The 23,289-nt window shown below is 36.0% G+C and overlaps 2 protein-coding genes across 2 annotated transcripts in view; one reads left to right on the top strand and one right to left on the bottom strand.

Annotated features, from left to right (window-relative positions):
* Positions 1-23,289, top strand: part of LOC137240976 (solute carrier family 12 member 9) — a 271,735-nt gene that overhangs the window by 228,750 nt on the left and 19,696 nt on the right. The window lies entirely within an intron of this gene.
* Positions 13,594-20,307, bottom strand: LOC137242779 (uncharacterized). The gene is made up of 4 exons (XM_067770032.1): positions 20,164-20,307; positions 14,059-14,352; positions 13,830-13,937; positions 13,594-13,767 (listed from the first exon to the last, which is right to left on the bottom strand). Exons 1-4 carry the CDS (start codon positions 20,236-20,238, stop codon positions 13,723-13,725), a joined length of 522 nt encoding a protein of 173 aa, XP_067626133.1. The 5' UTR covers positions 20,239-20,307; the 3' UTR covers positions 13,594-13,722.

Raw genomic sequence — 23,289 nt, 5'->3', positions numbered from 1 at the left:
ATCAAAACGATTTTGATATTTACGCATGGCTGCAAATATTGCACATGCTTTTTTCTTCGTGTGTGGTGAATCTTACACAGTTTACCTGTGATTGCTGATAATATAACATCAGTAATTATTGCTTAAAAATGTTAATATCGAAGGCGTAAGGACCATCTCTAGCTTTTAACAGGAATTGACACAAATTCAATAATACATAATAATTTTTTATACAATTAGAACACATGTTTCATTTGTTGCGCTAGTTGAAAAATGAATATTGCGCACTGTTGCAATGAGTTGAGCTGGTCTTGCAATTAAAATATATATTTTATAAATACAATGGAAAATAAACGCTTCTGGTGCGAGTTTTTCGACTTATACCGTGAATTACCAGCACTGTGGAAAATAAATAGTGATTTTTAAACGCTTCTGGTGCGAATTTTTCGACTTATACAGTGAATTACCAGCACTGTGGAAAATAAATAGTGATTTTTTATACAATTAGTGCCTTTTTTATACAATTAAAACACATGTTTCATTTGTTGCGCTACTTTAAAAATGAATATTGCGCAGTGTTTTTGAGCCGTGTATGTCAAAATTTTCATTTGCACACATTTCGTCGTTTTATATTTGCGCATAGTTTTTGTGTCATGTATGGGCCGTCTAACGGGAGTCCAACGAAACTTGCTGTTTCAACAGGGGTGGACCACAATGAGAGGGTTGTTAGAGGCGTTGGTTCCACATTACAATTAAAGAGATGGTTGGTGTCATGTGGGGACACTTTGCAAACGGGGCATACATTTTGTATGTCGGGATTGATTCTGGATAGGTAAGAGTTTAACCTGTTACAGTATCCAAATCGAAGTTGAACTAGAGTGACTCGCGTTTCCCTGGGGAGTATGCGTTCCTCTTTCGCAAGCTTTGGGTAGTGGTCTTTGAATACTGGATTCACCGGGAAATTCCTGGCATAAAGGTCCGACGCCTGTTTGTGGAGTTCACTGAGGAACTGCTTATGTTTTTTTGCTTCATACGGCTGAGTTCTCAGGTCCCGTACTTCCTCATAATGCTTACGGAGATGACTCCTTAAGCCCCTAGGCGGCGTTGGTTCATCAATCAGATGTCTGTTAGGATGCCCAGGTTTCTGGGTATTCAGTTTCGTTAGCATCTCATTTCTCTCCCTTATGGGGAGTATTCTCGCCTCATTATGTAGATGGTGTTTTGGGGACATAAGAAGACAGTCCGTGGCGGTTATGAGAGCAGTATTTTGGACAGGCCTGTAGCTTCTTCCAGTGAGTAGTTTTAGGCTTGGCGACCATATAGGGGACGCGTAGCAAATTATATATACATGTTTATATTATTAAGTTCGTTGTTTAAGTCTTCTGTTTTGTATTGTTCTTTTATTATTTATGTACTGGTTTCCTATAAACTTTAATTGTTTCAATAATTTTAATTTTGAACACATATGTACGTTGGGAAGATAGAAAAAATATGAAATGAAAAATCATGATTCAATCACAAGAGGTTTGCTCGGCTGACAGATTTTTTGACAATTGCAGCCATTTTGTTCCCAAATCGAATTGACATCCGCTAACTGTGTTGTTTCTTTGCGATTTTTCGAAAAATATTAGTAGTATAAATAGATATCAAAAAGTTTGCAAATACCCGACAAGAACAGAATTGCATAATTCCTTAGAACATTTTAAAAAATTTTATGATGAATTTAATGACCATGCCATAATCTATTAGTGTGGCTGAACATAGGTAATTTTATGAAAAGTGAGGACACCAAGAAATCATGCACTTTCGAAAACCTATGATCATAGGAAACCCAAACCCATTTAAAATTCATCGTTTAACGTCAAAAACTCGACTAGTAAATCGATTCGCGTAGGTAAAAATATAATAAGTAAATAATGGAGATGCCATAACGAAATGTACTCACTGTGCGTGTTACCTTATTCATTCCGTATGTTCGGAACATTCGTCTGCATTTAAGAATTTGAATATTATGTATATTCTTAATTGGAATATTCGGAACACGTTCGTTTGATATTACCTCACGAACGGTTTATCCGGAACACTTCCATGAATACTTAAATGCAATAGATAAATAAATAAAATAAAAAATGCAATAGAGCTTTCCGAAAATTCAGAATAAAAAGGTAAATACTCCCTGTATAACCATTTTTTTTTTTTATTTTTTTTGCCAGTTGATTGCTGCTGCTGAGTCGAACTATCACCTCATGTCGGCTGCCAGTTCGAAATCGTCCTATCTCAAAATACTTTTCAAAAATTTCCCATTTCAGGATTTGTCACAGAAACGCCCAATATTAGAATTAGGTTGAAGAACGCCTAATCTTAGAATGATTTTCATTAACTCCCTCTTATGTCAAATTCCATTGAACTTATGCTCAGATAGGGAGTTTTTGAAACAAATTTTGAAATAGTGTATTTTTGAATAAAATTCTGATGAACGACATCCTTCAAACAAGCTCTGAAAGAATGACCAAACCAACATAACTCTATATCAACTCACGAAATATTTCGTAGAAAATGAATTACTTTCCCCAAAACCAGTTGGCATTTACAATTTTATTAGCACTACTTTTTTATTATCAGTACTTTTCTACTTAAATTTTCTCTGAGGGGGATTGAATTATTCCCATTTTTCCTTAATTCGTAAAAGCAACCCGTCCAGATTTCTAAACTTGGGAGTGTCAAAGCTCTGTCATCATTGGAGAACAAACCTGTAGTAATTGAATCATGATGAAAAATGTCATTGAAATTAGTTAGGTTTTTAAAAAACTTGAATACATGAAGGCGGATATAAAATAAAGAAATTTTATATTTCGGAAAAGAATATATTTATTATTAAAGGAAGGACTCTTAATTAATAAAAGTGGCGACGAGGATGGGATTTGTTCGATAAAGGAGCATACATTTGAGATAAAAAATAATAATATATGATACATATAAAACAAATAATAATAATAAAAAAAGGAGTTCATTTAATATTGACGGTATATCCTTATTGGAAGATTAAGACAGAGGAAACCACTAGAAAATATATGTGGAGTTTATTTGTGTTATTGTTTGTGTATAAAACAATATACTTATTTCGCAAAGCCTGAAAAAAAGAACAACAAAGACTAAGTGAAAATCGTGCTCTTAAATACATAATCTTCTAAAGAGACTAATTTTTAATTTGGACAAATTTAAATATTAAAAAAAATAGACAGTTTTGGAAATATATTTCATAATCCGTGTTATTAAATATACGGATAAGATTATATACATATATAAATTTATAAAATCAAATACTAAAACAAAATATATCGACAAAAATGGCATTAACATTAGCTGAATGCTTGAGGGAAGCACGAAGTATTCCTGTGTTCAATGGAGAGAGTGAGTATAGTCTAAATAACTTTTTGAGAGATATAGCGACTGTGCTATCGTTAACACCCGAGTAGAATATAAGAACTATTCAATGTGTATTGGCAAATCGTCTTCAGGGTAAAGCTTTACGTGCAGTTGAATGTTTGGTAAATCCAACGTGGGAACAAACGCTACGTGAGGAATTTGGAGTCAAGAAATCTTTTATACATCTTCGAAATGAAGCGATGAATGTGAATGCTTCGAAGATTGAAGAGCTGCATATTGGTTTAAAGAAAATTTTACATTTGATGAATTCGAAGTTTTATTTAGAAGGAAATATTGATATTTTGTATACTCCTATAAATAATGAAAGAATAATTTTTGATGCATATATAACTTTTCTTCTAATATTTATTAAAACCCTTCTGTTACAAAATAATATACAGACTATTGATCAGGCATATAGCTATTATATAGAGAATAATTTAATTAAAGAAATCAATATCAATATTAAATCTTTTAATCCTGAAGAACCTAACATGAGGGAATTTCAAAGAAATTTTTATGTAGACTAAAATAGTAAACAATTTAATGGTAATAGTTTAAATAATTCAAATTCTCATAAATTTCAGCAGTTTAATAACAATCAAAATCTTTATAGAAATTATTTTAGACAGAATGGTCGTTATGAAAATAATAATTGTGGATATTAAAAATTTAATGGTCAAAATCATTTAGAGCCAATGGAAGTTGATTCTCTGGACACTGTATCAAATTTTCGTTTACGGCCTCAACAACGTCCAAATTACCAGTAGTTGTTTTGACGATAAATAATATCAAAGTAAGATGCTTAATTGATAGTGGTGCATCAACAACTTTAGGAAATTTCAGAATATTTAATAAATTCCGGAGTAGGAGAAAATTACAAAAGCCTTTAATGCTTAATACATTGTTAGGGTCAAGTTGAATAACTGAGGAAGTTGTTACGAAAGTGCCGTTGGAATTTAACAAATTAAATGAAACAATGTCAATAAAATTAGTAAATATTAATAATAAAAATTTTGACTATGTTTTGGGAATAAATGTTTTAAGTCCAATTGGAGCTCAAATAAATTTTGTGGAAAATAAACTTGTTGTTAATAATTCAGAAATTCCTCTTTATGATGATGAATTAGAAGGTTTAGAATTTAGTGACGTATATTTTATAGAAAAAAATGTTTTTAATATAAATGGCTTAATAGGTGAAGATTTAAATGAGAGTGAAAAGAATAAATTAAAGACTTTTTTAGAACAAAATAAAAATTTATTTTATCAGGAAGGTCAAAAATTATCAGCGTCTAATTATGTTAATCATGAAATCATTACAATTCCCCATAAGCCAATATATTGTAAAAATTATAGGTATCCATATGCATTAGAAAAAGAAATTAATATGCAAATTGAAAATATGTTAAAAGGTGGAATAATAAGACATAGTAGATCTCCGTATAATTTTCCACTTTGAATAGTTCCTAAAAAGATTGATTTTTCAAAGCAACATAAATGGAGAGTTGTTCTAGATTTTAGAAAATTAAACGAAGTTACAGTTAACGATAAATTTCCTATTCCGCATATAGTGTCTTTCTTTGAGAAACTTGGTACAGCTCAATATTTTTAACTATTGATCTTGCAAAGGGATTTCATCAAATTCTTATGAATTTGGCTTATATTGAAAATACTGCTTTTTCTAGTCCAATTTGAATATTTGAGAATGCCCTTTGGTTTGAAAAATGCGCCAGCACCATTTCAAAGAATGATGAATTTCGTTTTGAGTGAATTTGTAAATAAGATTTGTGTACTTTACATGGATGATATTTTGGTTTTTTCCACATCAATAGAAGAACATTTTGAAAATTTGGAAAAAATTTTTTAAGTGTCTTATAGAACATAATTTGAAGATTCAATTTGACAAATGCAAATTCTTATCAAAAGAAACAGATTTTCTAGGTCATAAAATTACTCATCAAGGTATAAGGCCTAATCCAGATAAAATTTCTGCATTAAATAAGTTGGATATACCAGCAACTGTTAAAGAGCTAAAGTCTTTTCTGGGATTAACTGGATATTATAGAAAGTTTATTAAAAATTACTCCTTAATAGCAATTCCTATTACAAATTGTTTGAAAAAAGGGTCAAAGATTGATATTAATAATATGGATTATATACAAGCGTTCAATAAATTTAAAAAAAATATTAGTGTCACCTCCTATTTTATCATTTCCAAATTTTTCTAAAAAATTTGTTCTTACTACAGATGCCAGTAATTCAGCTATTGGTGCAGTGCTTAGTCAAAGTAGTAGACAAATTTGTTTTACAACTAGGAAATTAAATGGACATGAGCGAAATTATAGCACAATAGAAAAAGAATTACTTGCTATCGTTTGGTCTGTTAAATATTTTAGGCCTTATTTATATGGTGGAAAATTTCTTGTTAAAACTGACCATCAACCATTGAAATGGTTGTTTTCTTTAAAAGAACCAAACTCACGTATAATAAGATGGAAAGTATTGTTGAGTGAATATGAATTTGAAATTGAATATTTAAAAGGTAGAGAAAATAAGGGGGCTGATTTTTTAAGTCGTGAATTTGAAATTAAATATTTAAAAGGTAGAGAAAATAAGGTAGCTGATTTTTTAAGTCGTATACCACAAAAAATAACATTGAGGATAATAAAGATTTCGGAATAGAATTTTTATTTGAAAACTCTTTAGAAATAGCTGATGATTTAAGTGAACAATTTTTAATTTCGGATTCTATTATTAATAAGTATTTAATGCAATACGAATTGTAAAAAAAAAGACAAAAGATTTTGAAACAATTTTTGGAAAATATAAAATTATTTATATTTCTCAGCAGGATATACATAAAATACATTTTTAAATGATTTGCCTCGGCGTTATTTGAAACAAGGAACAGTAGGCATATATTCTGAGTTATACTATGTACAAACACATACCAAATTGGCAATTTATACCATTTCGGAAATTTATTACGCAATTTATCATATAATAAATTGTAATAATAAATTGCCAATTTAAAAAAACTTGCGTAATAAATTGTTTGAAGCTGCAAATGCAACCTTGTAAAGTGTATTATTGAGTGTTTATTCAGTCGATTTAAACGTCAGTTACGCATGGCTCAACTATATGGTTGGCTCATCACATCAGCTGATTTTATTTTTTTCATTTCACTGGAGTAGGGATTGTCAAAAGAAGATGGCAAACTCAAAATGAAACCAAAACCTTGAACACATTTTCTTACAACACACAAAAATTTCAAAGTTTTATGTTTTCATTCCATTCAATTCACCTAATACCAACACGCACAATTTGACAGTCTGAACAAAGGTATGTTGTTGCCTTAGAGATGAGCCAACCAGCTATCAAATTACTATTGTGTAAGCTAAATTGAGTTGTATGAGCACCACTCAATTTAAATTGAAATTGCCTGAATTAATTTTTCTTTTTGAACATAGTATTAGATGATTGTGAGTACAACGTTATAAAGGAAATGTTAATTAAATTATTTTCCAATAAGAAAAAAATTAAATTCAAAAAGCGTAATAAATTGGCAATCGATGTTTGTAATAAGGAAGATATTTTTGAAATAATAGAACGTATCCATAATGAAAGCAATCATAGGGGAATTTCTGAAAATTTTGAGGAAATTAAATTAAAATATTTCTCTCCAAATTTAAAAAAAACTAGCTTTACCAGGCGCACGTTGTAACGCCCGAGATCGAATGGATGTTGCGTTATTTTTTCTGTTTTTTTTTTTTGTTGATAATTTAATTAATTGTTCTGTAAATTGAATTGAATTTTGTACGCATATTTGGTGAAATTTTCTGTTAAAACATTTTATTCTTGTATCTTATTTTATATTATTGTATTGCTTTTACCGCTGATGATTGTTGCTTTGATTACATTCCGAAGAAGCATGACTGGTGAGCCAATTTTCAAAGTTGATATATGCGCAGGCATTCCTTTTGGTTCTAAGGAGTATAGAAATTCATTTGGATAATTCACAATTTTATCTTCATCTGTAACTGTGTTGATCGATTTATATTTCGTCACTTCACCAGGAAATTGATTTCGAAAGCGATCATTGATTTTGTTAACATGATCATTTTTGGGAGCTAAGATAGTTCTTTCGCATAGCCAAAAAACAAACAAACATTTAAATTTAAAATTCTTAATTCTGAAATATGAAAAACTTTCGTCTTGATCGAAGGAACCTTGAGCCAAAATTTGGTGATGATCGGAGTATAGCAAACACGTTTTCATAGGGAACACACACACAGAATTTGATTTTTATAGAAGACGTAGATATACTGACGCTAAACAATTTTTTTAACAGCGGCAGATTACTAAACGTCCGAAAGGCATAACAGCCAAACTCAACAATGCAGTCAAACTTTAGGTGTTAAAATAACTTAAGTTTGTACGCAGCCATAGTTTTTCCCCATTCCACATTTTACTGGAGGTTTTAGGACTTAACGTCACATAGCTCCTTACCAATTTTAATTATCCTACCATTACGACATCCAGATATATGCAGTATAATATATTCCATTTGTATGGGAGGTGCCACGCCCCCTTTTTCCCAATTCCATATTTTCTTGGTGGTGTTAAGGATTGACCTCAAATAACTCCTTACTGAATTTCAATGTTCTGGCATGTATACCTTCAAAGTTATGCAGTACCAAAGATTCCATTTGAATGGGAGGTTCCACGCCCCCTTTTTCCCAATTCCGCATTTTCTTGGTGGTATTAGGGATTGACCTCATATAACTCCTGAATTTCAATGTTCTGGCATGTATACCTTCAATCAATAGATTTAAATTAGCTTCAGTTCATAAACTTTTTGATAAGAATATGTGTACTGTTAAGATTAAATTAGAGGAAAGAATAGCAATACTAGGCACTCCAAAACTTTTAATAATGGATAACCAATTTAATAACGCCTTAATTAAAATGTTTTGTGGAGAAAAAACAGATTGAAGTTCATTTTACTACGCCAAATTCGTATACAGGTAATTCAGATGTTGAAAGATTCCATTCAACTCTGCTAGAGCATATTAGGATTTTGAGAAATTCAGACGATAATGAAGATATTGAAGAAATAGTAATTAAGGAGTAGGTTTTTATAACAATACGATTCATAGTACAACTAAAATAAAACCAATCGATTTTTTAAATAGATCAGATATTGATTACAATAAAATCGCTTATGAAATGAGCAAAAAAAAAATATGTTATAAACAAAATTAATAAAAAGAGAGAGAATATACCAAATCTCGATACAGGCAATATTTATGTTAGAAATCCGAAGGCAACCAGACAAAAAATAGCAAAAAAATGTTTCAAACACAAAAATTTTAATAAAATAGATTTTTATCAGATTAAAAGACCTTTGAGGCAATTTGCAGAGTAATAATTTCCGTTTGTTATTTTTGTTAACTTAAAATAATTTGTTTGTGAATTTTGAATTGAAATTCGAAGGGACTCGAATTATATGAAGAGGGCGAGTTATATATGGGGTATTCCATCCCATTTGTTTTTAAATGTACTTTTCGGAAAAAATACAAAAAAAAATTTTAAAAGTTTTTTTTTTTAATTTTTCAGTTTTTCGAGATTTTTCGAATTTCGCCATTTTTTTTTCTCATAAAAAACTTCAATCAATTCTGCAATCATCCCCACTAATCCTGGAGTGGGCCGATTTTTTTTTTATATTTTTTTTTATTTAATTGAAAAAAAATTTTCAAAAATAAAATTTTTTTTATCAAATTTATTTATATAACAAAAAAATGTAAGAAAATGATTTTTAAGTATTCTTTTCTTTATATATTGTAATCTACGATTAAAATAACCAGGATTAATGACTGACAAAGCTGGACAGCGAAAGCGAGTCATTTTAATCGTAGATCACCATAGTATATAAACAAAAGAATTTTTAAAAATCATTTTCTTACATTTTTTTGTTATATAAATAAAATTGATAAAAAAAAATTTTTATTTTTGAAAAAAAATAAAAAAAAAAATCGGCCCACTCCGGGATTAGTGGGGATGATTGCAGAATTGATTGAAGGTTTTTATGAGAAAAAAAAAAAAAAATGGCGAAATTCGAAAAATCTCGAAAAACTGAAAAATTAAAAAAAAAACTTTAAACATTTTTTTGTATTTTTTCCGAAAAGTACATTTAAAAACAAATTTTCTATAAAAAAAAGATCCCAAACGGTCAATTTTTGAAAAAGTTATAGCATTTTGAAAACAAAAATGGTGTTTTTTTTTAAATTCATAACTTTTTTTGAGTTGGATGAAAAAATTTGAAAAAATTCTGAAAACGTCTTACCTAAGCTATAAAAAGAAGAAAAACTTTCAGTCAATTCTAAAGGAGTCGGGTTCAAAATTGGTCGAAATGGGATGGAATACCCCTTATACATGTTTATATTATTAAGTTCGTTGTTTAAGTCTTCTGTTTTGTATTGTTCTTTTATTATTTATGTACTGGTTTCCTATAAAGTTTAATTTTTTCAATAATTTTAATTTTGAACACATACGTTGGGAAGATAGAAAAATTATGAAATGAAAAATGTCATTGAAATTAGTTAGTTTTTTAAGAAACTTGAATACATGAAGGCGGATATAAAACAAAGAAATTTAATATTTCGGAAAAGAATATATTTATTATTAAAGGAAACTCTTAATTAATGAAAGTAGCATGCAATCGGCTGGCCAATTGCTTTGTATATGGTAATGAGCGTTTCTTTGTCTTTTTCCCAAGTACTGCCAGCAAGGGATTTGAGCATTTTATTACGGCTCTGGATTTTCGGTACAATTGCGGTTACTTGCTCACCAAAATGTAGATCCTGATCAAACGTCACACCTAAGATTTTGGAGTGTAGGACAGTCGGTAGCGTAGTGCCATCGACGTGGATGTTCAAAATGGTCGACATTTGGGACGTCCATGTTGTAAATAAGGTCGGGGAGGATTTAGTCGGTGATAATGACAGGTTTCGCGAGGCGAAAAAACTGGAGAGATCAGGGAGGTAGCCGTTTATTCTGTTGCAAAGCTCATTGATCTGTGGGCCTGGGCCTGTGTCCATTATTGTGCAGTCATCGGCGTAGGAAATGACAGTAACTCCTTCTGGTGGCGAAGGTAGCTTAGATATGTAGAAATTTAACAAAAGTGGGGATAGGACACCACCCTGTGGCACCCCTTGTTTAATTCTTCTTGGTTTTGATGTTTCGTTTCTAAATTGCACCGATGCCTGCCGACCACCCAGACAATCTGCGGTCCACCTTCTAAGACATGGGGGAAGCGTAGACCCTTCCAGGTCTTGCAGTAGCGTTCCATGGTTGACCGTATCAAAAGCTAAATATTTGAAACCCTCTTTCCCTAGGCTTTTAAGCATTGGCATGGCTATGCCGTCTGGGCCCACTGCTTTGGATGGTTTAGCATGACCGATGGCATCCTCAACCTCTTTGGCGGTGATGTTAATTGGTGACGCGCTGAACTTATGTTTATGTGCGTGTTGGCCCTCCGTCTATTTTTGTCGACCGTAGAATGCATTATGTATTGTCGGCAGAAAGCGCTCGCGCATTTTTTCGCATCCGACAGCACTTTGTCGCCAAAGGCGATGGAAACTTTGTCATTGAGCCTAGACGGATTCGATAGGGACTTTACGGTGGACCAAAGTTTACCTACACCGGCAGAGAGGTTACAACCGCTTAGGTGCTCCTCCCATTTTGCACGCTTGTTTTCATCCACAAGCATTCTGATGCGTTGGTTTATATCCCTTATTTGGGGGTCGCCGGGATCGAGCTGTCTTATAAGGTCACGTTGTCTCGCTAAATTTGCGGCCTCCGCCGGAAAGTGGGGACGAATTTCGGGAATTCTACCGGCGGGAATGAAGCGAGCCGAGGCAGATTCAATGACCTTGCGGAAAGCACGCTCCCCTTGGCGGGCATCAGTCGGGATAGGGAGGGCAGCAAAGCGGTTGTCTGTAAAGGATTTGTATTCGTCACACTTTCCTTTTTTAAAGTTTATGAAAGTGCGTTTTTTTGTGACGATGAAGTCAGCGGTACGCTCGAGCGAAATAAGTATAGGCAGGTGGTCGGATGCCAATGTTACCATCGGCAGCCAGTTGACGCAGTTTACGAGTTCTGCGCTCACGATTGATATATCCGGCGAACTGTGACAGCTTCCTACCATACGTGTGGGGCGTCTCTGTTTATTGTGCAGAACGTCGTTTCTTCTATTTGATCCGCCAACATCTCACCCGTACTGTCCGCCCGCAAGTTTGAATGCCATAGATCGTGATGGGCATTGAAATCGCCTAAGATAATGCGATTGTTGCCAGTGAGTAAGGCGCTGATATGCACTGGGACAACAGCAGGAGGGATGTAGATGTTGATGATTTCTAGGTTTGCATCGCCTGATCGGACAGATAAGCCTTGACGTTCTAAGACACTGTCCCTGCGGCCGATGTCAGGATAAAATGTATGATATTGCACAGAGTGATGATAAACGCGAGGCCGCCTCCATTTCCGCTCTCGCGATTTTTTCTGTGGACATTATACCCAGAACAGGTCTGCAGAGCAGTTGTTTAGTTGTGTGAGTTTAGTCTCTTGAATCGCAGCAATGCGGATGTTGTGCCGCTTCATGAAATCGACTATCTCCGTGATTTTCCCAGCTAATCCATTACAGTTTAACTGGAGAATTCAGAAGTGCAAGGGGGAGACGTCGTCACTCTGTGAGTAAGACGGGTGATTACGCCTGGATTGTGGAAGGCTAGGACGCAACTGCTGTTGTGGCCCTGGAACTGGACGTCCTTGAGTAAGCATTGTGGTACCCGGTGAATTTGGGTATGCGGCTTTGCAACATGTGGCAATGAAACCCGTCGAGGGTTACCGTCGCGGAGACCAGAACATATAGGAAAGTGGCACCATCCATGGCAGGAGCTGCATTGGGCGGATGTCACAAACATATATATTCTGTGCTGGCAAACGGTGCAAAGGGAGGTAGGGACTAAGAGACTGTTTCACTGACTTACACGATTGCTGCCGGAAAAGAAGGGGGAGAAGACGGGGGCAGGGACTGATGCTCGGCATTGCTCCCGACTCTACTACGGAGATTGTAGGTATGAGTGGGAGCAGCCGTATGAGTTGGTGGCACCGTGGGGCGCGAGCGGCAGCGGATTATAGAAGTTACGTGGACGTCTAGTTTTGGGATCTAGCCCAAACAACCTGTCCGATGCAACCATCCCTTACACGAGACACACTGACAAGAGTATGACCGTCCTAAAAAGATTCTTTTCCGGCAGATGCAGCAAAACCTCCTCTCAGGACCGGGGTCAGGAGACGGACCCGGATTGGGTTCGATTCCATCCCGGAGCAAGAGAATATGGAGCAGTCCCGCTGCAAGGGGGTTACACTGAAATGACAGTCCTTGGTCGGGAAAAATCCCGAGTCGCTCCGGTACATAGAACCGACTGCCTTGGGAAGCGACAAACGCAACATCTTGCGTGATTATGGCGATGTTACTGTCATGCAAAAGATTGCGTTGAACGCATCTATATGAAAATCTGAATTGTGTCTAGGCCATAAGAAGAAGAATTCGACATTCGACATTTTCTTTGGCTAAAGGGCCTGGCAAAGTTGACATAGTCATAACCTCGTTGGCAACTTTTCTAACATTTTTCACAGTTAAAATCTGCAATTTAACAAAAGAATAGGCTTTAATGGCCGAGACACCCTTAGCCAAAGCAAATCTCAAATTCTCCTCCTTAAGCCTTGCTTGCAAGAAATGTTGGGAGTTTGCTACTTTTCATGTCAGATGGCGCCAGTGTCGCTCGATCTGCCGTTCTCATAAGCCATCATCCCGTCGCAAAGATCCTGAACATTTTTTTTAATATATATTTATAGTGATAACGTAAAAAAGCAAGAAATTTAAAAATTAGTAAAAATCCGTTTTCTGATAATAAACTACTATGTAGATTAGTATTATATACATATTTCATTACAGTCAATACAAAATACAGCCCCTCCTGGAACCACGCATGACGAAGCTAGAAAACTCACTTGATGATGGCTATAATGTATAAGATTGAGTTAAACGTTTAGGTGACGGGGTGTTGTGACCTGGTTGATTTGCAACGGCCCTCAGCTTCAGTATTAACAAATTCCAATAAATACTTTACAGTAAGCATGCATGTATGCTTTATTACACTGAGAAATTTTCTACAACCAAAAAAATATAGAATACATATAGAAATAGGTAAGCATTTTAATCCATAAGGAACATCATTGGACACAATGACTTTAGCTCCTCGAAATCTCCAATTCAACGTGGAAGCACGATTTTCCCTAGTAATTTATATTTTAATTATTGATAAGCCGAAAAGAAGATAACTCATTTAAAAACTTACCGTATCGTGAGTTACATTCGAATCAAGTATCATATTACCCTTAGCTAGGCTGAGCATTGATTTATATTTCGATAAATCGACACGATGATCATTTGCGCAAATCTTTTCCTGAATTGAATATCATAAATATTAATGTTAATGGTTATAAAATTGGAATTTGATTACATAACTTATTATGAAGCTAGCGCCTCGAAGCATATTTGATATTTAGAAAATTAAAAATGTTTACCTCTGGTACTGGACAACTAGCTGGTGCACCAAAAACTCTTAACATATCTTTAATATCGCCCGGTACTTTGTCAGCGACAGCACATAAATCGAGTTCGCCTTCTTTAAGAATAATACCATCCTTTTGCAATTTATATTTCGTAAGAGCTGCAGTAAAAGCTTTGTTATGCACGCACCCTGACGGAACAATTTCACATTTCTTATTGAGTTTGATAGAAAAATCCGGATCCAATGTAATGACTGCATCGGGACCAGCACAATTTTCCATTTTGATAATTCTAGCTTTGTAACCACTCTAAGGATTTTTTTTAAAATAATAATATATACATATTTGTTTTAATTGCATTTTTATACTCAGTTGAGCAGAGCTCACAGAGTATATTAACTTTGATTGGATAACGGTTGGTTGTACAGGTATAAAGGAATCGAGATAGATATAGACTTCCATATATCAAAATCATCAGGATCGAAAAAAAATTTGATTGAGCCAAGTCCGTCCGTCCGTCCGTCCGTCCGTCTGTCCGTTAACACGATAACTTGAGTAAATTTTAAGGTATCTTGATGAAGTTTGGTATGTAGGTTCCTGAGCGCTCATCTCAGATCTCTATTTAAAATGAACAATATCGGACTATAACCACGCCCACTTTTTCGATATGGAAAATTTCGAAAAACCGAAAAACTGCGATAATTCATTACCAAAGAGGAATAAAGCGGTGAAACTTGGTAGGTGAGTTGAACTTATGACGCAGAATAGAAAATTAGTAAAATTTTGGACAATGGGCGTGGCACCGCCCACTTTTAAAAGAAGGTAATTTAAAAGTTTTACAAGCTTTAATTTGGCAGTCGTTGAAGATATCATGATGAAATTTAGCAGGAACGTTACTCCTATTACTATATGTATGCTTAATAAAAATTAGCAAAATAAGAGAACGGCCACGCCCACTTTTAAACAAATTTTTTTTTAAGTCAAATTTTAACAAAAAATTTAATATCTTTACAGTATATAAGTAAATTATGTCAACATTCAACTCCAGTAATGATATGGTGAAACAAAATGCAAAAATAAAACAAAATTTCAAAATGGGCGTGGCTCCTCCCTTTCTCATTTAATTTGTCTAGGATACTTTTAATGCCACAAGTCGAACAAAAATTTACCAATCCTTGTGAAATTTGATAGGGGCTTAGATTCTGGGACGATAACTTATTTCTGTGAAAAAGGGCGAAATCGGTTGAAGCCACGCCCAGTTTTTATACACAGTCGATTGTCTGTCCTTCCGCTCGGCCGTTAACACGATAACTTGAGCAAAAATCGGTATATCTTTACTAAACTAAGTTCACGTAATTATATGAACTCACTTTGTATTGGTATAAAAAATGGCCGAAATCAGACTATGACCACGCCCACTTTTTCGATATCGAAAATTACGAAAAACGAAAAAATGCCATAATTCTATACCAAATACGAAAAAAGGGATGAAACATGGTATTTGGATTAGTTTATTGACGCAAAATATAACTTTAGAAAAAAACTTTGTAAAATGGGTGTGACACCTACTATATTAAGTAGAATGAAATGAAAAAGTTCTGCAGGGCGAAATAAAAAACCTTTGAAATCTTGGCAGGAATACTGTTCGTGTTATTACGTATATAAATAAATTAGCGGTATCCAACAGATGATGTTCTGGGTCACCCTGGTCCACATTTTGGTCGATATCTGGAAAACGCCTTCACATATACAACTACCACCATTCCCTCTTAAAAGCCTCATTAATACCTTTAATTTGATACCCATATCGTACAAACACATTCTAGAGTCACCCCTGGTCCACCTTTATGGCGATATCTCGAAAAGGCGTCCACCTATAGAACTAAGGTCCACTCCCTTTTAAAATACTCATTAATACCTTTCGTTTGATACCCATATTGTACAAACGCATTCTAGAGTCACCCCTGGTTCACCTTTATGCCGATATCTCGAAAAGGCGACCACCTATACAACTATCACCACTCCCTTTTAAAACCCTCATTAATATCTTTAATTTGATACCCATATCGTACAAACACATACTAGAGTCACCCCTGGTCCACCTTTATTGCGATATCTCGAAAAGGCGTCCACCTATAGAACTAAGCCCCACGCCGTTTTAAAATACTCATTAACGCCTTTCGTTTGATACCCATATTGTACAAACGCATTCTAGAGTCACCCCTGGTCCACCTTTATGGCGATATCTCGAAAAGGCGACCACCTATACAACTACCCCCACTCCCTTCTAAAACCCTTATTAATACCTTTAATTTGATACCCATATCGTACAAACACACTCTAGAGTCACCCCTGGTCCACCTTTATTGCGATATCTCGAAAAGGCGTCCACCTATAGAACTAAGACCCACGCCCTTTTAAAATACTCATTAACACCTTTCGTTTGATACCCATATCGTACAAACACATTCTAGAGTCACCCCTGGTCCACCTTTATGGCGCTATCTCGAAAAGGCGTCCACCTGTAGAACTAAACCCCACGCCCTTTTGAAATACTCATTAACACCTTTCGTTTGATACCCATATTGTACAAACGCATTCTAGAGTCACCCCTGGTCCACCTTTATGGCGATATCTCGAAAAGGCGTCCTCCTATAGAACTAAGACCCACTCCCTTTTAAAATGTTCATTAACCCCTTTCATTTGATATCCATATCGTACAAACAAATTCTAGGGTCACCCCTGGTCCACCTTTATGGAGATATCTCGAAACGGCGTCCACCTATGGAAATAAGGATCACTCCCTTTTAAAATACTCATTAACACCTTTCGTTTGATACCCATATTGTACAATCGCATTCTAGAGTCACCCCTGGTCCACCTTTATGGCGATATCTCGAAGAGGCGTCCACCTATAGAACTAAGGCCCACTCCCTTTTAAAATGTTCATTAACCCCTTTCATTTGATACCCATATCGTACAAACAAATTCTAAAGTCAACCCTGATCCACCTTTATGGCGATATCCCTAAATGGCGTCCACCTATAGAACTATGGCCCATTCCCTCTTAAAATACTCTTTAATACCTTTCATTTGATACAAATGTTATACAAACACATTCCAGGGTTACCCTCGGTTCATTTTCCTACATGGTTATTTTCCCTTATGTTGTCACCATAGCTCTCAACTGAGTATGTAATGTTCGGTTACACCCGAACTGAACCTTCCTTACTTGTTTAGTATTAGAGATATACACTCCCGATTTTTCTCGTTTTCCGAACGCCGCCGCCGAATGGCATAAATATTGGCATGGCCGTGGCGGCGTTCGGTGTATATTTTGTACTTATTTAAGATAGTCTAGGCCAAAGGGGATACCTATAATAAGAGACTTCACTCGTTACTTTGCATAATGTTTTTGGTTAGGGTAATCGCAGGCTGTTTTTGGGCGATATGTGCATATATGTCTTTATACCTTTTCGTGGGGTATTTGTGTTTATTTTTCCGACTGTATTTAATTAATTAATTAATTCTCTTTCCATAAATGCGAGACAATTGAAAATGTCCCTCATTGAAAACATTAGGCATCAATTTTTTTAATTTCCAGCGAGTTACCCGTCAGTCGTAGCAGACTGGTGGCTCTTATTATATTTATCCTCTTTGGCCTAGGCCGTTTATTGTTCATGTCGAAATTTGGTCCGGTATGTTGAAAGGGGTATCAACGGATGCATCGCAGCCAGTTATCATTGTGGATAAGACAAGTGTGATAACTTCTGCATATACGTCAACATTACAAATATAATGGATCGCCTGATTTTTAATTGACTATCGCTGTCTCGTTCTGTATCTCTTTTTATCACCCGCTGAAGATAGCCGGCTCTATGAGCCGCCATATTGAACACCCTGTCAAAACGCTGCCAAAAAAGGAGCCATATCGAAAATCCTGTCAGGCAGTTGACGGATAAGATATCACACTTGTTTTATCCACAATGCGATATAACAATCCGATTACGAAATTTAACGCTTTAAAAGTTCAAAAGTTAATAAAACAAAATACTAAAAGAATAGCGCACTTGTGAAGTTTAACGCAGACTTTTTAACGGCTTATTAAACTTCATTGACACTAACGCCGTAGTCGTAACCATACCCATATCCATAACCATCACCAAAGTGATCGATTAATGGTGCCTTAAACTAAAAATCATGAAAATTTCATAAAAATGAAGAAAACTCAAAAAATTAAAAGCATATTCCACAAAAAATAAGTCTCTTAGTCATAACGTATCCAAAACAATGAATAAAATCTACAAAAAGTTATTTAATTCACCAACTCAAGTATTTTTAGGTTATGGATATGGCGAGAAACCAAAAACCAATTGGTTGGTTATGGTATGGTTCAAAAAACACCCACACAAGATTGCGCATTCACGAGTTGTAGTGTTTTGCTCTTCAATTTTCCTACAAATTGACGAACCTACATGTTTTTGTAAGCTCCGAACGACATTTGCGAATGTGGGCGCGACCCCATTTTAGAAAAAAATTTGTTAAATTGTTTGATATTAGTTATTCCATCACTTGAGTCCGAAGCCGTCAATAAAAAAAAAAAGCGCCTCACCAACTACAACAACTTGGTACAGTCGTTCTAAGCATGAATATAAAAAAATTTGTTATATTAAAATCATAGCAATTGTTTTTGTTTAATCGGTTTATTGATGAAGGATTCCTTGAACTCGAACTCGCATACGAGCATGGAATTCAATAAAATCCTAAGAAAAACCTAATATGGACTAATGAGTGGAACATCACCCTGTCACGAGGCTTCGTGATATGGGCTATGGGCTTTCTGACTTTGTACACTCTAGCCTTCTTACCAGTTTCCACTTTATCCCGAACAGAACGGACTATTGTATGCCGATAACTGCTCCCTACACAACCTTCACCCAGTCATTCCACCGAGAGAGGAGTGGGGAAGAGGAATTATCTTGGGCATGGGACCGGTTAACTTGTTCATGGATGGATCGAAGTTGGACGGAAAGGTTGATGTGGGAGGGTCTTTTGCCAAGAGCTAAATGTAAGCCACAAGTTAAGTTGGCTGATCACTGCAGTGTACTCCAAGCGGAAGTTGCTGCGATTAAGGATGCGGTGGTTAAAATGCTATCCAGTAATATTACGGTTAGGGAATTTAATATCTGCTCTGATAACCAAGTGGTTAACAAGGCCTTGAGCTCAACTACAGTGCGATCGAGGGTGCCTGACCTCGCTTGCGATTGCATCGAATTATTTTACAATTAAGATTATCTGGGTCCCGGGCCATAGTGATATCCTGGGTAACTGTCAAGCGGATCTCTTAGCCCGCATCGGTACAACTCAACCGGAGGAAAATGGCTGTAGGGACTTCGGGATTCCGCTGGCCACCTGTAGATTGCTCCTCCATAGCTGGGCCTGGAGTCAACTCAGCAAACGTTGGGCGGACACCACGTCTTGCAGGGTAGCAAGATCTTTCTGGCCGAAAGTGCATGGCAGGAGGTCTAATGAAATAATAATAATAATAATTATTATTATTGGGGTTTTGACAGGGCACTGTCCCATGGGTATCCATGCGGTACGTCTCAATATACTGGAAACTCCATCCTGATGCAGCTGTATTGAGGATGATGAGGTGGAATCACCAGATCACTTTATGCCTGATTGCCCAGCTTTTGCCAGAACTAGGCGAAAGTACTTCGGTCGCGACTCACTTGGATCTGCCGAGGATTTATCCAAAGTTGAGATCGGTATCATTCGGAGCTTTATCGTTGCTACCCCACAATCCTCTAAGTAGCTAGATCTAAGTGACCGTTATTTTTGGTGTATGTGGTACCACAACGGACCTTCGTGTTGTCCAAGTGAGCTATCCTTATCAGGGCAGCTACCACCTAACCTAACCTAAACTGGAATATCAGCACCCAGCAGTCGACATGATGTCCACACGGAACCTCTCATTCGTAGTTAACTTATTTGCATTTCGGCCCTCAACTGGGTACCGAACTCTTTTAAACAACTTTTACAAAGTATCTAATATCACTATCTCACTACCTCTTGAATCCAACTTGAATGATAAGTGGTATTTGTTGAGAAACTTACACAAGCCATTGTAACTTCCATTGCGACAGCAACGATCATAAATACGACGATATGTGACTTTTTTGTAACCCCCATTTTGTAGTCCTTTTTTTCGGTTGCCGTTTTCTGTCGAAAGTATCGTTTCACTAAAAACGTAGAAACTAATATTTTTCAAATATACCGCAATATTTATACACAACCGCTAAACTTCTAATGCTTAATAGTTGGAGCCAGTAATCTCGCTGACTAGCATTTAAATGGACAACAATTATTTTGAAATTATACGGTATCTAAAATTGCGATCGCTGATCGCTCCGCTCAGTTGTGCGCAGCAAATATGATTGTAGAAATTTTTTACGACCATTTGTCAAACTCATTAATCGAGCCCTTTTAATATGAAACCAGTTAAATTTTTTGTTCTTTAAAAATCTGAAAACAAGCAAGTAACGCGGTAGTTACGCAGATCTTTGGATCTGATACTGTTTTTGGATTCACTGTTGAATGGTTAGCACGCAAGTTGAAACATGTATGATAGCACGCCTCTGCCAGCCATTTATAGGGCTGTGTATGTGCCAACAAAATTTTCTAATATCTAGTTTATTTGAAGCATAAGGTACCATTAACTTCTTTGTAGTACTGGACATGCAGTCTCAGTTCCGACTCCTAGATTCTCGTTCGTGTACCCGCATCTTGAGAATTATATATATGTAGGTGGAAGATGCGGTAACCAACCCTTGTTGTTATCAGCCGCTTATCCTCACTTAGATAATGCTTAAGATACCCATTTAGTGGCAAGTATCTACAGCACATGTTGTACCGAAAAGCGCAGACACAAACCTCTGGTGGCCACAGTGTATAACATATAGCTGAATCGGTTGCGATGAATAGTGGACACACACAATTTGTTTGGGTGATACATAGAATTAGTGTAGAGGTGAAACATAGACACATATTTCAGTTACATCTGAGTATAAAGCGCATTGAAATTTAGTAGTACTAATTTTATGCGCAGAAATTTCAGAGGAGTGTTTAAAGTTTGACGCTTAGCAGATCATATAAAGTTTAGGCGTACACGTCTATAGATGTAAAAAAACACAGCTATTTTTGCTGTAGTAGCAAAAAAGGGACTCTCGACGGTTCTTGGAAGTGTAATGGATGCTGATAATTCTTTCCCGGATATGAATCCTGTATTATTTGATTTGACCACTTCGAACACTCTAGGCCAGTTTTCTCCATTCGCTCTTTGGCAATGTGGTTATTGATGACAGATATAAATTTGTCACGGTCAACACATACGCGCTAAACAATCTCGTCTCTTAGGACCGGTTTTTCAGTATATTTTAACTGAACTTTAAGCTGAGCTTAAGCGGCCAACCTGGCAGGGTTAAACTCTTGTTAACCTATCGGTGATTTGAGTTCGTTCGAAATGGCGTCGAATATACCCAACAAGCATTTGGCCTTGAGTATCATTAGAGCTCATGTTGATAACTAGCATGCCTCTAAAATCTCAAGAGCTTCTACGAAACAGTGGCTCAACTTGAGAATCATAGTGTACTCAGCAAAAAAGGTAATTTTTTATAAAGTGTAGCAATTTATTTTATTTAAAAATTTGTGGAACAATTAAATTTGCGTCTTCGCGCTTCCAGTGGCAATCCAAGAATTATTCAAAATGGCGTACCTTTCTCATTATCCAAATTCCTCTTCCGTCTTCTATTTAACAAAACAGGGTTACCAGAATGAGAAAAGTTTACAGTGTTGCCATCCTAGTAATATATTTAGAACAAAATTAAACTAGCTTATTACAGCTCGGCCATCCTGACAATCGATCGACTCGATCGATCAGGTGACCTTTGCAATTTGAAATAATACTAGAGTAAGGTCAGTCCTCCTCATAACTCTGATGAGCATAGTAGTCTACGTTACAGGCACTAGACTTGCGCCAATCCGCCCACTTCCGCATATGTGCGGCTTCAATTATTCCATCATATGGAAGCTGCGTCACCTGACAGTTTTCTATATCCCTAACCACATATCTGTCATTCGGTAGGACTTTATGTACTTGATATGGCCCTCTAAATTTGGGGAAAAACTTCTTATTCGTTCCAACTTTTGAGTCGACATTTCTAATCAAAACAAATTCTCGCTTTTCAAAGGTAGGGGGTCTTATAATTTTCAGCATAATATTTTGCGTTCCTTTCTTGAGATACATTAATTGCTTGAGAGGCTCTGTCCCGCAATTCTTCTTTGCAATATGATTCATATCTAAGCTTTTCCTCTAATATTCTGCCAACTCGTCCGTGTTACGACCTCGCTGAGGAACGCCAAACAACAGCATACTCGGAGTTTGCCTAGTACTTGCATGAATGGAATTATTGATAGCATATTCTACATCTGTTAGCATTATCACCCAATCAGAATGCTGAACTCTCTCCGTAACCTTGGAAATCATAAACTTTATCAACCGATTTACTCGCTCGACCTGTCCGTTAGCCTGTGGAGAAGCATCATCATCAGCATCATCCTCCTCAACTCCTATTGGAGCATAGGGCCTCGACCACCGACTTAAATCTTATTCTGTTAGGTGCAGTTCTTGTGATGTCATTCCACGTATATCCTGCGTTTTCGAGTTCTTTATCCACAGTTCTGCGCCAAGTTTTCGCAGGTGCACCAGGTCGTCGGCTTGTGGATTCCATCGCAATGCTTGTCTGGCTATATTTACTGGAGGTCTTCTGAGAGTGTGACCAATCCACGACCATTTACGCTTGGTTATTTCTGTGGCAGCCTTAGGTTGATTTGTTCTAGACCATAAGTCGTCATTTGAAATTCTTTCCGGCCATCGAATTTTCAGGATTCGGCGCAGACATTTATTAATAAAAACTTGTAGACGTTTCTGAATTGAAGTTGAGCTTTTCCACGTCTCGCAAGCATAAAACAGTACTGATTTAACATTCGAATTAAACAGTCGAAGCTTCGTTTTTAAAGATATTTGGCTGGACTTCCACACGTTTGCCAGTTGCCCAAAAACCATTCTTGCTTTGTTTATGCGAGACTGAACGTCCTCATCTGCACCGCTCTTATTTGAGACAATACTACCAAGATAAACAACGGACTCTACACCTTCGATTTCATTTGGAGAAGCTACAGCAA

This window comes from Eurosta solidaginis, chromosome 2 (assembly GCF_040869045.1).
Source record: "Eurosta solidaginis isolate ZX-2024a chromosome 2, ASM4086904v1, whole genome shotgun sequence".
Classification (NCBI taxonomy): Eukaryota; Metazoa; Arthropoda; class Insecta; order Diptera; family Tephritidae; genus Eurosta; species Eurosta solidaginis.
Note: the sequence above shows the minus strand (reverse complement) of the source record. Positions and strands in the feature narration are given on the sequence as shown.